General features: G+C 48.5%; 1 protein-coding gene across 1 annotated transcript in view; it reads right to left on the bottom strand.

The window, feature by feature from the left end:
* adamts17 (ADAM metallopeptidase with thrombospondin type 1 motif, 17) overlaps positions 1–17499 on the bottom strand; it is an 821255-nt gene that overhangs the window by 274551 nt on the left and 529205 nt on the right. The window contains exon 12 of the mRNA XM_085968920.1: positions 9399–9565. Within this exon, the coding sequence (XP_085825046.1) occupies positions 9399–9565 (167 nt within the window). The remainder of the gene's footprint in view (positions 1–9398; positions 9566–17499) is intronic.

The raw sequence follows: 17499 nt of genomic DNA, 5'->3' as shown, positions 1-17499 counted from the left end.
CAAGTTTCTGTAGTGGGGCTTGAATCCACAACCTTCAGACTCAAAGGTGAGAGTGCTTACCCACTGAGCCACGACTGACACCTACGACTGATTCTATAAAACATAGAATGACAAATGAGCAACTAACCCATGAAGTCTGTTCAATCCACAGACCATTTACAAGTCACACTGCCATGGGTGGTATTCATGCTACTGAACATCCTGACGCAGGCAATGAACTGTGCATCAAACACCTCAAATAATACAAAGCTGTTAAATAGCTCCCTAACTCCCAAAAGTAGTCAAGCAAAGTTGCCGGGTATCAATCCAAAATTACAACTGACACTATTCAGCTCTGAGCAGTTGCTTCAATAGACGACTCATCCTTGGTGCCAGCCTATTGGGTTCTTTGCAGTACATCACAGCCTGGAAATGACTGTCTTGTGTCCTACATTGGAATTAACTGTGCTTATGATTTAATTTGTCAGCACTGTTGGATACTCTGACTAAATTGCAGTTGCCCTGCGTTTCTTCCACGACTGTGCGCCAATCGAGCTTTAAGCATTGTTTTATAGACCTCAAAAGGAAGTTAATGCAGTTTAAAAGTTCATGTAAGAACAGAACGTGTCCGTACATTGTAATTTGGAAAGTTAACATGGTGAACAGAGAGGAAGAGCCGGTTTGATGATCAGGCTCTGGAGACACTGCTCCAAGAAGTGTGAGATCGAAGGGAAATATATGTGGAAGGAAGATAGGAACAACAGTAGGCCATTCAGCCCCTCAAGCCTGATTTGACATTCAATCAGGTCATGGCTGATCTGTACTTTAACTCCATTTGACCATCTTTGATCCATATCGCTTGAAAGCTACACCGAACAAAAAGGAGGGACATCCCACTCTACTCCAGAAGTGCCAAGTTCACCAGGCATGACAAGAGTTGACTGAATTGGCGAATAAGGTGTCCAGATTGCTCAGCAATGTAAGGAGGGTGACTGACAAGATTAAGTGAATCAAGACTAGAGCAGGGATTATTAGTTCTGTCTTCGACTGTCACAAATGTGACTTCAAGTCAGCCTTGAACAGCTTCTTAGCTCTTGCTGCTACTGCATGGAGAGTGGGATCATGACATTAACCATTATACTGCTGAGTTACTGAAGGTATTCATTGAATGGGAAGAGCAGAGTTGCTGAAAGACCTCACCCACACTACATTTGCTATAGTATATGCAGAGTAAGACACCTCCCAATCCAGCCAATTTATTCACCGTAGTTCTGGTCAGGAGCACCCAACGTTGGATTGATACACAAAGTATACAGCCCCCTGACAGTGCCACTGCTTTCTCTCTGCCCTGTCTCATGCCTCTTTTTCTAACTGCAGGATTAGACACCATTCACCAGGAGGGAACGATCTGTATTGGGGTAGGGCCATTGACATACAGACTCCTCAACGTGTTTGAAGAGGCCACATGTATTTCTGGCATAGTGGTTAGCACTGTTGCCTCACAGCGCCAGGGACCCGGGTTCAAATCTGGCCTCGGGCGACTGTCTGTGTGGAGTTTGCACATTCTCCCTGTGTCTGCGTGGGTTTCCTCCGGGTGCTCCGGTTTCCTCCCACAGTCCAAAGATGTGCGGGTTAGGTTGATTGGCTATGATAAATTGACCCTTAGTGTTAGGGGATTAAATACGTGGGGTTACGGGGATAGGGTGGGATATGTGTCGGTGCAGGCTCGATGGGCCGAAATGGCCTCTATCTGCACTGTAGATTCTGTGATTCTGTGATTATTGGAAGGGGGACTGTAGAGGGATTGGAGATGCCAGAATTGAAGGGCACGGTACAGCTGTTGGCTAGTGAGGGACAACACCAAAGTCAGCAATAATGAAGAAGTGTTGGAGAGGGAAACTCAAAAATGTAAAAATGGAGGCCTACCTAGCAAAACCAATGAATGCATGGTAGAAGAGGCTGCCAAGGGAACGTGAAAATACACGTTAAATCATACAGAAAAAATCTTCATTAAGCCAACTGTTTCTCCTTAAGAGGCATTAGGATGATGTCTGTGATAAACTGGCCTTGGCCACATCCGCCTCTCCACTTCACAAAACAAGTTGCCACAGGGCTGTGCCATCTGACGCACAATGGTCTGTACACAACACCTGGATCGCTGGCACCTCTTCCAACAGGAGTGATGGTTACAACAGCAGGAAGCTTTTAGGCTGCTCCACTCTTCCAGGGAACCCACCGAATCAGCCACTACACCAGGCAGTCTGCAGTGCCCACATGTATCAGGGAAGCGACAACCGCTGTGTGTTCAAAGGCCAATACCTTCGCCACTTTTCTTGTGGAAAGAGGGGCATCAGCTGGACAGGGTGGGCAGCTTTCACCATGTGGCAGAGTTCCTTTGGGTGCAAAGATTTGCGCATGGAACCCATGTGGGCATCAGGGCTCTTCACACCAACTCTACTACCTACATGAATAGAACAGGTTTGCAACCAATTAAGGTTCAGGTGGCCTCTGACCATGGAACCATAATGCACATCTGTAGCCATTGTGCAGGAAGTAGCCAAGATGTCTTCTGTGGCGGGCAGTCCACCGTGCCCATGTTATTGGATGGAGAGGAAACATTGGGTGAATGGCTCTGAGGAGACCAGGCCCACTCTCTGCATCCATGGCTGCAGACTCCCCAACCTCAGAAGATACCCTTGACCTGGACACCTCAGCATCTGCTTGCTGTTTCTCAGCTGCCACCTCCACTTCCAAGAAAAGCAGTTTAGTGTGCAAAAAGGGACGTGACTGTGAAATGTGACCTCCTGGAGGATGGAACAGTTCCTGACGTAGGTTTGTGCCATGCAGAATAGGCCCCAGAAGAAATGTGGGCAATTTAGGAGTGAAATCAGAAAGCGCTTTTTCACCCAAAGAGTACTGGGAACCTGGAACTCTATCTCCAAAATACTGTTGATGCTGAGGGTCAAGACTGAGATCAATAGTTTTGTTGGGTAAGGGTATCGAGGGATATGGAGCAAAGGTGGGTAAATGCAATTGAGATACAGATCAGCCATGATCTTATTGAATCACGAAACAGGCTCGGGGGGTGGGGGGGGGGGCGCTGAACGGCCTCCTCCTGTTCTCGTGTGACAGGTTCGAGGGGCTGAACGGCCTCCTCCTGTCCCTGTGTGACAGGCTGGAGGGGCTGAGTGACCTCCTCCTGTTCCTGTGTGACAGGCTGGAGGGGCTGAACGGCCTCCTCCTCTTCCTGTGTGACAGGCTGGAGGGGCTGAATGACCTCCTCCTGTTCCTGTGTAACAGGCTCAAGGGGGCAGAATGGGCCTCCTCCTGTTCCTAAATGCTAGAAGCACACTCACCTCCCTCCTGATACCAGCACACTTCTTGTTGTGTGTAGCCAGGTGTGAGGGAGCTGGGCAACCTCCTGTAACGCAGCTGGCACGTGTGCTTTTACTGGAGTGTGCCTTTGAGCGTCAAACAGGGGCGCCTTCCTGTGCTGCATCTCCTTCAGCGAGACCGCCAATACTTCAGCATCAAAGCAATCCTGTTGTCCACAATTCTCTGCTGCGCCACAGTGAACAGATCAGTGAACGTTTCTACCAACACCACACCTTCTTCTTGGATGGGGAGCGGCAGCCCTTTAAGAGCTGTTGCAATACCATATTTAACATTCCCCAGCCGATCGTGCTATAGGCCAAGCTTTTCCTGTGTCTGTAGCCTATTCTAAATAGGGGGGGTGAGCTTTATATTATCAAAGGTCACTGCAGTCCGTCCCGCCAAACGACTTATGCAGACGTGCCAACAACATGGGCACATACAACATCAATTTTTGGGGTATTGCAAAATCGGAGCTTAGAAGTTATCCTTTTAGCATTGTACTTGCTGCCTGTATGTGTGCTGTGGTTGGGACCCTCTCTATAGTTAACTCTGGCCCACTGCATTAAATTGCTGGGTAATACTGTACTTGTGATGCTATAGCTGAGGGGTGTCTTCAGTAAGCTCAGTAATTACAGTATCTTAAATATTTCTCACCTGTAAGTGGGGAGATTAACTGTCAGCAAAGGAATCTGGAGTGGGTCTCCGTCCCTTTTTACTGATTTTTGCGCCTGGGAATTGGGTGTTCTCTGGGGGCAAAGGTGATGAACACTGGCCCTGTGGATTTTCTGCAGTTTGTTTACCAGTTTCACCTGGGTGATAGGTTCGACAGTCCGTGGGTTCTCTCGGAGGGTGGTGCTCAAAAGGAATACAAATGTTTGATTTGGCATGGAGCAGTGCCCTGAGGTAAGAGAGTCCCAGAGTGTAGGACCCCCATGGTAAGAAGCACTATGGCAAGTCCAGCATGGAGATCGTTAATTAGTCTTTCCACGTCATTCGCAATGAAACAAGGCTCAGTTAATTAGTTCACTGTCATATGTTATTCACTGCAAAATAAATCTTTTGCAATGCTGGATGTAAATTGTGAGTTGTGATTCATCATTTCTCCACACATAGCAAAATAGGGCCAAATGTTATACTCTCCTGATAAATCAGGCCAGAAAACCATTTGCTAAATTTCAGACCAGCCAAATGGAGCATAATGGTCTCTCTCTTTCCTGAACAGCCCTGCATTCCTGTGGAGAAAGGGATTGAGGGGTGTGAGAGACAGGGTACAGTATGTCTTGAACTTTGGGACTGCCTAGTTTCACCACAATGGCCTCTCCCACTTCAGTGCATTCCAATGTAAATTGACCAGATGACTGAGGAAAACAGAAAATGAGTTGTAGTAAGGGTGCGGTTGGCCTGTGCGGAACCCAGGCCAGCGCCAGTTATGTTAAGGCAGGCCAATTTCAATAGCACTGAGAGGAGAGTCAAATTCAAAATGCTAGCATACCTGATTTCTCTGCTTTGACTGAATAAGGGCCAAGTCCAAATCTCTCTCGATTTGGCTCTACTCTAGCTTTTTAAACATGTTATTGTGCAGAGTCAAGGCTGGAAACTCCACCTGCCAACTTTCCAGTTTTGACGAGCTTTAAAACCAAGCAACTGGCCAGTTTGCAACATACCCCAGTATTCATTTTCATTGCTAATTCTTCATAAGAGCAGTCAATGATGAGAGAAGGCCATTCAGCCAATGGGAGTTCTGCCCCTGGCAGGGCCAGACTAGCGTCCAACTGCATTCAAATGTCCCTAATATTTCTCTGTAACCTTGCCGACTAGAGTCTTGCTATCAGATTGTATCTACTCACACATTTTCCAGTCCTAAAGTTTAGTCCCTGGTCAGATGCTGTATTTTACGTAGAATTACATAGAATTTACAGCACAGAAACAGGCCATCCAGCCCAACAGGTCCGTGCTGGTTATTTTGTTTCACGATTCAATTTCCATTGGTTCATGTTTAAGTGGTTAATTTTAAGCGGGTAATTTTTACCTTCGCACCTGGGCGGTAAACTGCAGATCGGTCGCTCGTTCTAGAAACGTCCGGTTTTCACCAAGTGGTGAAAGTGAAAATTATACCCGCAGCCCCCCACCCCCCGCGTCCCCCCCACCAGCTCCCCCCGCGTCCCCCCCACCAGCTCCCCCCCCCGCATCCCCCCCACCAGCTCCCCCCACATCCACCCCACCAGCTCCCTCCGCATCCACCCCACCAGCTCACCCCTCACCAGCTCACCCCGCATCCACCCCACCAGCTCACCCCTCACCAGCTCACCCCGCGTCCCCCCCGCCAGCTCCCCCCGCATCCACCCCACCAGCTCACCCCTCACCAGCTCACCCCGCGTCCCCCCCGCCAGCTCCCCCCGCATCCACCCCACCAGCTCACCCCGCGTCCCCCCCGCCAGCTCACCAGCTCCCCCCGCATCCACCCCACCAGCTCCCTCCGCGTCCCCCCCCGCCAGCTCCCCCCGCATCCACCCCACCAGCTCACCCCTCACCAGCTCCCCCCGCATCCACCCCACCAGCCCCCTCCGCGTCCCCCCCGCCAGCTCCCCCCGCGCGTCCCCCCCGCCAGCTCCCCCCGCGCGTCCCCCCACCAGCTCCCCCCCGCATCCCCCCACCAGCTCCCCCTTCAGCCCCGTGTCAAGTGAAACTTAATTTAGTCGAGTTATTAGGAAAGAACTACTTGGCAAGCGAGCGATCACCCTGAAGCCATTTTGCAGGGCCTGTACAGACTGCTCGGGTCCTGGCTCACGGCCCTGTGCTTCCACATTGGCAGCTCTCGCACTCTTTTCCAACTGAGTGAGAAACACTCCAGACTTTCTTCCCAGCTCGCAAAAAAGTTTACAAATAACAAGCTCTTTCTCTGATGTATGACTTTTAATATTTCAGTTGACAAATAGTGTCAGGAAAAAAAACCATGGAATTTTCATCGCGAGTTGCGCGTCACAGATCCGTTGTGTTTGCACACGTGTGTTTTAGAACTTTTTAAAAAATGGAGTGTTGAAACCAGTTAGTTTGGATCGATGTGAAACTTGGAGAGGAAATTAAACAAACAGGACAAAACCTCCCGGGCAGCTCATTCTTCACTGTTTCCTCTTGCTCACTGCTCAGACAGAATTTGCAGCTATTTCTTTAGTGCTGGCAATATCACCGCTGCTTTATAACCCTGGCCACACACTGCACATGCACCGTGCCCCAACCACCACTGTTGCCATGTGACAGGAGAGCGGCTGGTGAACGCACTGAGAATCAGCGCCACTACAGACAGGCCCGAGACCCGAGGGCCAAATTTAACTCCCGCTGGGAGTAGGGGCCAATCCCGTGCGAGAGTCTTCATTGTAAGCGCGGCAGATTTTAACCGCCGGGCCTCATTAGCATGGCTGTTTGCTCGTTTCGGCAGAAAGTGGCAGCTGGCCGATTTGGGGGGGGGTGATGATTTGGCAGACTGCCGCCCGCTGGCACAGAGAGAAGGCTACCAGCAGCAAGGTAAATGTGGGAGAGGTGGGGTGCTGCCCGGGTGTGTGGGGCCTGGAGGAGAGTTATTCGGGACTCGCTGGTGGGAGCCTCATCTACCGTCTAAACCAACGGCGTTAAAATGGCGGATTGGCAGGAACGGAGCCAGAAATGGACCTGCTCCATTTTCACTGCTCCCGTGCTCCTTTCCCACCAATCAGGTAGAGTTAAAATTGCCCTGGGACCAGGGTAGTGTTCCCTCTCCCCTCAGGTAAAGGGATTGAGTTACTGAGTGAGAGAGGGAGAGAGTGAGTGAATCAGTGAGAGTGAGAGCGCAAATGAGTGAGAACGTGTGAGTGAGTGACTGACTGACTGAGGGATTGAGAGAGTGAGTGAATCAGTGAGAGTGAGAGCGCGAATGACTGAGAACGTGTGAGTGAGTGACTGACTGACTGAGGGACTGAGAGATTGAGAGAGTGAGGCTGAGTGAGAGAGTAAGTGTATATGAGAGTAAAAGGGTAAATGAGAGGGTGAGTTACCGAGTGAGACTGCGTGAATGTGAGAGTGACTGAGTGATGAGAGAGTTTAAGTGAATAAAAGTGTTAGTGAGTGTGAGAGTGAGTGAATCAGTGAATGAGTGTGAGTCAGTGAATGCGAGTGTGTGTCAATGAGGTAGCAGGGAGAGTGAGTGTGAGTCAGTTATGAGTTGTAATCCAGAGCACATGCCGAAGCCTGTAGCAGGCTTTGACCTCAGCACTCGCCTGCTCACTCACCTCCGCACCCTCCCGCTATCATGGCTGAGGTGGGAGAAGGAGAAGATGTAAATACCACTCATCTATACAAAGATCGTACAAGCTCTCCCTGCAGTGAAAGCATGAAAAGCTAGTTTCTGAGTTATCATTTGGCTCATACACTGAAATAAACTTTAAAGACCTTTACCATTGCTTGATGACATTTTTTCTTGTGCTTTCAATCACTTACCATTTTATCAATTATTTTTATATTACCTACTGCAAACGTGCCTTCTCATGATTGTGTGTGTGCGGATTTGACACCAGATTAAGTTGGTAATATTCAATATCATTGTCTAATAAAATGTAGGGGCCCTAACTTGAACCTTTACACAGGGCCCCACGAGCAAACACCTCCTGTGAGCGATGTTAGCATCAGTGGGCGGGGATGTGGGCTGCAAGCCTAGTTCTAAAGGTGTGTTCATTATTACTGCTCGATGTGCTGTGTCACATATCGTTCTGCCCGTCTTCGCCCCTGCCTCAGCTCATCTGCTGCTCATCCATGCCTTTGTTATCTCTAGACTTGACTATTCCAGCGCACTCCTGGCCGGCCTCACACGTTCCACCTTATGTAAACTTGAGGTCATCCAAAACTCGGCTGCCCGTGTCCTAACTCGCACCAAGTCCCGTTCGCTCATCACCCCCTGTGCTCGCTGACCTACACTGGCTCCCGGTTAAGCAACACCTCGATTTCAAAATTCTCATCCTTGTTTTCAAATCCCTCCATGGCCTCGCCCCTCCCTATCTCTGTAATCTCCTCCAACCCCACAACCCCCTGAAATTTCTGCGCTCCTCTAATTCTGTCCTCTTGAGCATCCCTGATTCTAATCGCTCCACCATTGGTGGCCGTGCCTTCTGTTGCCTGGGCCCTAAGCTCTGGAATTCCCTGCCTAAACCTGTCTGCCTCGCTACCTCTCTCCTCGTTTAAGACGCTCCTTAAAACCTAATTCTTTGACCATACCTGCCCTAATTTATCCTTATGTGGCTCGGTGTCAAAGTTTTGTCTTATAACACTCCTGTGCAGCGCCTTGGGATGTTTTACTATGTTAAAGGTGCTATATAAATACAAGTTGTTGTTGTTATGTTCTGCTCACAGCACCACCTACAGGTGCTATACCGTTGCCATGTTGCGGCCGTGCACCAGTTTTAATATATAACAGTACATATATTATACAATTAGCAACCGGATAACTAGTGCCGGTTTGGATCAGTTGGCACTCTTTTCTCAGACCCTAAGGTTGTGGGTTCAGGGGCGCTCCAGGACTTCAGCATTCCATCTAGGCTGGCACTTCAGTGCAGTACAGCGTGGGTGCTGCATTGTCAGAAGTGCCAGTTTTTGGATAAGATATTAATAGGAGAACTAGTCTGCCTGTTCAAGTAGACGTAAAAGATCCCATGGCACGATTCAAAAAGGGAGAGGGGAGTTTTCCCCAATATCCTGATCAACGTTTATCCCTCAAACAACACCAATAGACAATAGCTGGTCATTTGCCTCATCACTGTGTGTCGGTCCTGGCTGTGTACACATCAGCCGCTGCATGTGCCTACAAATCAACAGTGACTGTAGCCCAAGAGTACTTCATTGTCTGTGAAATAACGAGGAGCGGCTAACTTGTAATTTAAGGCAAGTCTTTGTTTTACCAGTTTACAGAGAGAAGTAACTGAAAAGGAAAACAGAACAGCCTTTAGTCTGCACGTTGTCAATAATCTTTCAGTCTTGTAATGGCCCTTACTCAACAAACCAACAGCTTAACATGTGCTCACCGTCATTGAGGACAGCAGTCCAGTGTTTCTTCTTCTGATGACCTTGTCTATCTTGGGACTGGCACTGTTGGTCTCTGAAACTGGGCAGTCCCTTGGTACAGGGCAAGTTCTCACACACCTTGTGCTCCACACTGGCTCCCTGGCAGTTTGTCCCTCCTGGCCCTGGACTGGTAAGTACAAGGTACAAAGCATCACCAAGCTGGTTACTAGCTCGACACACATCAATTCTCTTGTACCGTTCGTTCTCCCTTGCTGTCAAGCTCCTGGTCCCTTCATGTCAAACCAGCTGTTATGCATTTTTAGAAACAAGTGTGAAAATAGAATAAACTGATTTTAAAGCTTTTCAATTACTCCCGAACAATTTACAAATAAAATGTCTCTTAAACTCCTAGCAGGTTTACCTCTTGGTATTCTGCGCGATTTAAGGAACTTCGGGTCTGCAAGTCACCTTACAGCAGTTCATAGAAAGTTACAGCAGGGAAGGAGGCCATTTCGGCCCATCGTGTCCGCGCCGGCCAACTATCCAGCCTAATCCCACTTCCCAGCTCTCGGTCCGTAGCCCTGCAGGTCAGAGCATCCCAAGTGCACATCCAAGTACTTTTTAAATGTGGTTAGAGTTTCTGCCTCTACCACACTTTCAGGCAGTAAGTTCCAGACCCCCACAACCCTCTGGGTGAATAAATTTCCCATCAAATCCCCTCTAAACCTTCCCCCAATTACTTTAAATCTGTGCCACCTGGTTTTTGACCCATCTGCTAAGGGAAATAGGTCCTTTCTATCCACTTTATCTATGCCCCATATAATTTTATACACCTCAATAAGATCTCCCCTCAGCCTCCTCTGTTCCAAGGAAAACAGATCCAGTCTTTCCTCATAGCTAAGATTCTGTTTGCGGCAACATCCTCGTAAATCTCCTCTGTACCCTCTCTAGTGCAATCACATCTTTCCTGTAATGTGGTGACCAGAACTGCACGCAGTACTCTCGTTGACAAGCTTTGACCCACCTGAGCCGATATGTCCATTCTCCTCTGATAGTCACTTGCCTCAAATTTCATATTCATAAAACGAAAACAAATCGCAACTGAGGCGGGCGGATGCGAGGCGGCCGCCATTTAAAATTCCAAACTGGCCTTAATGATCGACACCAACAGCTCCAACTTCCCGGCCATAGAATGTATCAATGGGAAGCAGGCAAAGCTCCCAGTGAAAAACTACTGAGGATATATGAAAACAACCAAATGAGCGGTTTTTGAAAATGACCACTAAAAGGAGGTGGGGAGTGAAAGAAACTGCTAAAGTATTTTTGAAAATCCTTCAGGAAACACAGATAAGAAACTCGCTGATGGAAATAAGGATCGTAGCTCAATAAAGAAAAAAACATGACAAATTTACAAGTAAATTTATTAAACTTACCTATACAGGTTGAGCGTCCTGTTATCCGGCAACCTCGGGACCGAGGCCGAGCCGGTTTTCGTGTTTTTCCGGACTTCGGAACGTGTTTCTGATGTCCGAAGTCCGGAAATATCGCAACCTGGGCTCGGGCGTTTCTGGACTTCGGACATCAGAAACACGTTCCGAGTCCGGAAATGCCTGGGCCCAGGTTGCGGTTTGAAAGGGTGTCCGGATTCCGGAATATTTTATGGATTCCGGACGACCCTGCCACCAATCGTCCCGGAGTCCGGATTCCGAAACATTCCGGATTTTGGACGCTCGTCCTGTACAATCGCACCTTCTCTAGAAATGCCTGCAACATGATTTTCTGTTGGAGACCCTTGCCTATGTAGAGGCCTGGGCCTCAGCCTTGACTTCCAGAACTATCATTGGCAGCTGCCAAGAGTCAACAAGTAGCAAGCTAAGTTCCTTGCATGCATCAATCCCTCAAAGCACCTGCTGGAAATCATCAGTTGGCCACCTCAGAACACCCTGTCACTGTCGGAGAAGTGCCAATTTGGCAAGGGTGCACAAGAGTAGGCACTAAAGGGTTTTAAACAGTAATGGTTCATTGACAGTGGCACTGACAACATAGGTGAAGAGTGATTTGGAACAAGGTGATTGTCAGTATCAATATTTTGATATGAGGGAGTGCCGCACTGTCGGAGGGGCAGTACTGAGGGAGCGCTGCACTGTCGGAGGGGCAGTACTGAGGGAGCGCTGCACTGTCGGAAGGGCAGTACTGAGGGAGCGCCGAACTGTCGGAGGGGCAGTACTGAGGGAGCGCCTCACTGTCCGAGGGACAGTACTGAGGGAGTGCTGCACTGGCGGAGGGGCAGTACTGAGGCAGCGCTGCACTGTTGGAGGGGCAGTACTGAGGGAGCGCTGCACTGTTGGAGGGGCAGTACTGAGGGACCACTGCACTGTCGGAGGGGCAGTACTGAGGCAGCGCTGCACTGTTGGAGGGGCAGTACTGAGGGAGCGCTGCACTGTCGGAGGGGCAGTACTGAGGGAGTGTTGCACTGTCGGAGGGGCAGTACTGAGGGAGTGCTGCACTGTTGGAGGGGCAGTACTGAGGGAGCGCTGCACTGTCGGAGGGGCAGTACTGACGGAGTGCCCCACTGTCAGAGGGGCAGTACTGATGGAGTGCTGCACTGTTGGAGGGGCAGTACTGAGGGAGTGCTGCACTGTCGGAGGGGCAGTACTGAGGGAACCACTTTGGGACATCCTGATGATGTATGAAAGGCGCTATATAAATGTATTTATTCTTTCTTTCTCACACCCCCTCTGATTTAAAAAAAACACTCACTATAAATGTAAGTTGTTTCTTTTCTTTTTATGAACATGGCAGGATCTCTGAAAATCCCTGGGCTATGGATTTGAGTCCACACAGCCAGACGAGGTCCTTTCACTAGTGCTACAGCTTACATCTACAGAGGCCACTAGTCTGTGACCACCAGCACTGCACAATGCATGTGAATGCTCATTCCCCTGGGAACTGCCGTTCATTTATATTAAAGCAGTCCTGGGCGTTGGTACTGCTCCAAGATGAAAGGTAAGCGTGCAGCTGGATCCTGGGCGGGAAAGGCTCACCCTCCTCCCGCCTTTGTTGTTGACACCCATGCCCGTTCTCCAAGACACACTGAGGTCCATTCTGCCGCCGGCGCTCCATTGCTTCAGTCGCCCTGTTAATTCTGGTCGGACTCTGCAGTACAGCCCTGCACACGTTATCTAGGAGAGCGTCGGTGTGCTGCATGCTCCACAATTATGCTTTGGAAAGAGGCTTCTTCATGGGGGGGCCAGGAAGAGGAAGGTGACAGGAAGGCATCGGGGGCGGGGGTGGGTGGGTTGCGGGGGTGACGGGAAGGAGAAACATAGAAGATAGGAGCAGGAGTAGGCCATTTGGCCCCTCGAGCCTGCTCCGCCATTCAATGAGATAATGGCTGATCATCCAAACTCAGTACCCTGTCCCTGCCTTCTCCCCATATCCCTTGATCCCTTTAGCCTTAAGAAATATATCTAACTCCTTCTTGAATATATTTAATGAATTGGCCTCAACTGCCTTCTGTGGTAGAGAATTCCACAGCTTCACCACTCTCTGGGTGAAGAAATTCCTCCTCATCTCTGTCCTAAATGGCTTACTCCTTATCCTTAGACTGTGACCCCTGGTTCTGGACTCCCCCGCCATCGGGAACATCCTTCCTGCATCTAGTCTGTGTAGTCCTTGTGGTGTATGTAACCGTTCCACCTTTAAGAGAACTATTTTAAGAGATGCACTACTTTATCTTGGCTGCTGTATACTGTAATACCGGTGGTGACCACACCGGTATATAAGTGCTGTGTAATGATTTATTGGGCAGTTCAGCCTGACCTTCGACTAGTAAAGACCTGTTGAATTTATTCTTGTGGTCTGTGTGCAGTGATTCTTATTAACAATAACTAGAACACACAGACTTAACAGTCCTGTTAGAATTTTATAAGTTTCAATGAGATCCCCTCTCATTCTTCTAAACACCAGCAAGTACAAGCCCAATCGACCCAATCTCTCCTCATATGTCATTCCTGCCATCCCAGGTATCAGTCTGGTGAATCTTCGCTGCACTCCCTCCATGGCAAGAACATCCTTCCTCAGATAAGGTGACCAAAACTGCACACAATACTCAAGGTGTGGTCTCACCAAGGCCCTGTACAACTGCAACAAGACATCCTTGTTCCTGTACTCAAACCCTCTCGCTACAAAGGCCAACATACCATTTGCCTTCTTAACCGCCTGCTGCACCTGCATGCTTACCTTCAGCGACTGGTGCACAAGGACACCCAGGTCTCGTTGCACTTCCCCTTCTCCCAATCTATTGCTGTTCAGATAATAATCTGCCTTCCTGTTTTTGCCACCAAAGTGGATAACCTCGCATTTATCCACATTATACTGCATCTGCCATGCATCTGCCCAATCACCCAACCTGTCCAAATCATACTCAGAAGGTGACCAGAAGCAGCACGAATAGGCTGCAGAGTAGAAGCATCTGCCAATAGCCCGAGACAGTCACGGCCATTCCATTCTGAACACTATCTCCTAAGAACCAGCTCTCCCCACAGTCCCAGTTAACAATGTCCCTGCCTATCCACCCACCCCCCACAATCTCTCTGTGTTACCATTCACAGGCAGCCCCCATTCATCAAATATCAGCACTGCCACTTCCAAACTGCTGGCAAAGCTGAGGGACAGAAACACCAATTTCTCCAATTCAGGAAAGTGTATTTCCTGCCCTCCGTAGCTGCACCAATTATCACCATCGTGTTTCCCCGTGGTGCTTTCTACCTGTGTTTAAATGGGGTATGTTAGTGTACTGGACAAGTAATCCAGAGGCCTAGGCTAATGATACAGGAAACCTCAGTTAAAATCCCACCATGGCAACTTGAGAATTTGAACTCAGTTTAAAAAATCTGGAAATACAATGCTGGCTTCAGTAAATGTGACCATGGAGCTGTCGGGTTGTCGGAAACGCAACGGGGTCACTTTAGGGAAGGAAACCTGCCCTTTTCACCTGGTCTGACCTCGATGTGACTCCAGTCCCACAACAATGGCCCAGAACTTGGTGTCGGGGGCTTGCTGCGCGTGCAAGCCCCCGATGTGCACTTACCCGGCGCGCCGACATCTGAAACCTGGCCCGCAGTGGATTTCCTGTCAGTGGCCCGGTTCAGCTGTCGGCGCGCTGTGCTAACCTGACCCAGCGGCGTAGTTAGTGCGATGTGCCAGCTGGGATCAGGTGAGCACTGTTCAGCCAATCAGGGGAGGGGAAGGTTCATTCATAAGTTTGAGAGTTAAGAACTGTCAAACTCATGAGAAGTACTGCACCCCAAAACACTACTTAAACTTTAAATAAAATTTTAAAAAACATCCCAATCATTAAATTAAGTATAAATAAGTTTAAAAAAATAATTTGAACAATAATTTTTTTTTTTGAAAAAAATAAATTTTTAATAAAAAGGGTCTAAAACTAAACTTACCTTATTGTAGATTCTTTAAAATAATAAACCTGTGGGAAAAAAAATTCTAAATTGCACTAAAACACCACTTACCTGTAAAAATAAATACTTACGTGTGCTTTTTACAAGCGTAAAGACCGGAGGCCTTTACACATGCGCAAATCCCCCAAAACAGAGGAAATCCAAGACGCACGCGCTGCCCCCTACAGCGCACGCGTTAGCCTCTTCACCTCTTGGGTTAGAGGAGAGGAAATGCTGGTTTTCAGCGCATGCGCTGTGCATGCTGAAAACTGGCATTTCCTCCGGCCAGACGCGCGAGTACCCCTTCCGTACTCACACGTTTGGGGAGGAATTACTGCCCCAATGTGGTTGACCCTTAACTACCCTCTGAAGCAGCCTAGCAAGTCACTCAGTTGTATCAAACTGCTTCAGGGAAACTAGGGATGAGCAATAAATGTTGGCCTTCCCAGCGAGGCCAACATCCCGAGAATGAATTCTAAAAATTGGATGTTCCTCCTAAGTGTTACCTGAGACATTGGAATATGTGAACATAGAAACAGGAGGAGGCCATTCAGCCACTTGAGCCTGTTCCATCATTCAATTAGACCATCGCTGATCTGTACCGCAACTCCATTTGCCCACCTTTGTTCTATATCTCCCGATACCCTCACCTAACAAGAATCCCTCGATTTCAGTCTTGAAACTTTCAACTGATCCACAGCCTTTTTGGGGGAGAGAGTTCCAGATTTCCACTGCCCTTTCTGTGGAAAATTGCTTCCTGGTTTCACTCCTGAATGGCCTGGCTCTAATTTTAAGGTTCTGCCCCCTTGTTCATGAATTCCCCACCAGAGGAACTAGTTTCTCTATCTCTAAACTATCAAATCTTGTTATCATTTCAAACACCTTGATTAGATCATCCCTCAACTTTCTAAACACAAGGGAATACAAGCCAAGTTTATGCAATCTGTCCCTATAATTTAACCCTTTTAGCCCTCGTATCATTCTGCTGAATCTGCACTGCTCCCCGTCCGAGGCCAATATATGACAAACTTGATTGAATTTTTTGAGGAGGTAACAAGGAGGGTAGATGAGGGTAGTGCGTTTGGTGTAGTGTATATGGACTTTAGCAAGGCTTTTGATAAGGTTCCACACGGCAGACTGGTCACGAAGTTAAAAGCCCATGGGATCCAGGGTAAAGTGTCAAGTTTGATTCAAAACTGGCTCGGAGACAGGAAGCAGAGGGTAATGGTTGATGGGTGTTTTTGTGACTGGAAGGCTGTTTCCAGTGGGGTTCCGCAGGGCTCAGTACTAGGTCCCTTGCTTTTTGTGGTATATATCAACGATCTTGACTTGAATACAGGGGGTATGGTTAAGAAGTTTGCAGATGATAATAAAATCAGCTGTGTGGTTGATACTGAAGAAGGAAGCTGTAGACTGCAGGAAGATATCAATAAATTGGTCAGGTGGGCAGAACAGTGGCAAATGGAATTCAATCCGGAGAAGTGTGAGGTAGTGCATTTGGGGAGGGCTAACAAGGAAAGGGAATACACATTATATGGTAGGACACTGAGTAGTGTAGAGGAACAAAGAGATCTTGGAGTGCATGTCCACAGATCCCTGAAGGTAGCAGGCCAGCTAGATAAGGTGGTTAAGAAGGCATACGGAATGCTTGCCTTTATTAGCCGTGGCATAGAATACAAGAGCAGGGGGGTTATGCTTCAACTGTATAAAACACTAGTTAGGCCTCAGCTAGAGTACTGCGTGCAGTTCTGGTCACCACATTACAGGAAAGATGTGATTGCACTAGAGAGGGTACAGAGGAGATTTACAAGGATGTTGCTGGGAGTCGAGAATCTTAGCTATGAGGAAAGACTGGATAGGCTGGGTTTGTTTTCCTTGGAACAGAGGAGGCTGAGGGGAGACCTTATTGAGGTGTATAAAATTATGAGGGGCCTAGATAAAGTGGATAGAAATGACCTATTTCCCTTAGCAGAGAGGTCAAAAACCAGAGGGCACAGATTTAAAGTAATTGTTGGAAGGTTTAGAGGGGATTTGAGGGGAAATGTCTTCACCCAGGGGGTTGTGGGTGTCTGGAACTCACTGCCTGAAAGGGTGGTAGAGGCAGGAACCCTGTGGTAAACCACTGTTTGTATTCCTGTTTGTCCTGTTTGTATTCCACTGTGCACATGCCTGGACATGCCTCGGCTGACTCCTCCCACAGGTCCTAGTATAAAGGTGACTGCTCCCCAGCCCTTTGTATCCTGGACCGGTCAACCACGCGAGGCAGACCTCCATTCTGTTGTTAATAAAAGCCTTTAGTTACTCTTCTAACTCTCAGTCTTTTATGAGTAATTGATAGCGCATCAATTTTATTAACAACATTTTTATAATGGAGAAGATCCTCACACCAGCATGCCTGGACTTAGATCATCGGGAGGCGGACTCATCCACCAAGTTTACTCACTGGCTTAAGTGTTTCGAAAAATTCCTGACCGCCTCCGAAGCAATCAAATCGGACGAGGACAAACTGGATGTCCTGACCTCCAAAGTGAACCACCGAGTGTACTCGGTCATCCAAGACGCGACCTCATACGCGGGCGCCATCAAGCTCCTCAAGGACCAGTACACGCGCCCAGTGAACGAAGTGTACGCCAGGCACCTCCTGGGGAGTCGTAAACAACAA

This window comes from Somniosus microcephalus, chromosome 27 (assembly GCF_052327205.1).
Source record: "Somniosus microcephalus isolate GS21.2 chromosome 27, FLI_Smic_1.0, whole genome shotgun sequence".
Taxonomy (NCBI): domain Eukaryota; kingdom Metazoa; phylum Chordata; class Chondrichthyes; order Squaliformes; family Somniosidae; genus Somniosus; species Somniosus microcephalus.
This window is presented reverse-complemented; position numbering and strand designations above follow the sequence as displayed.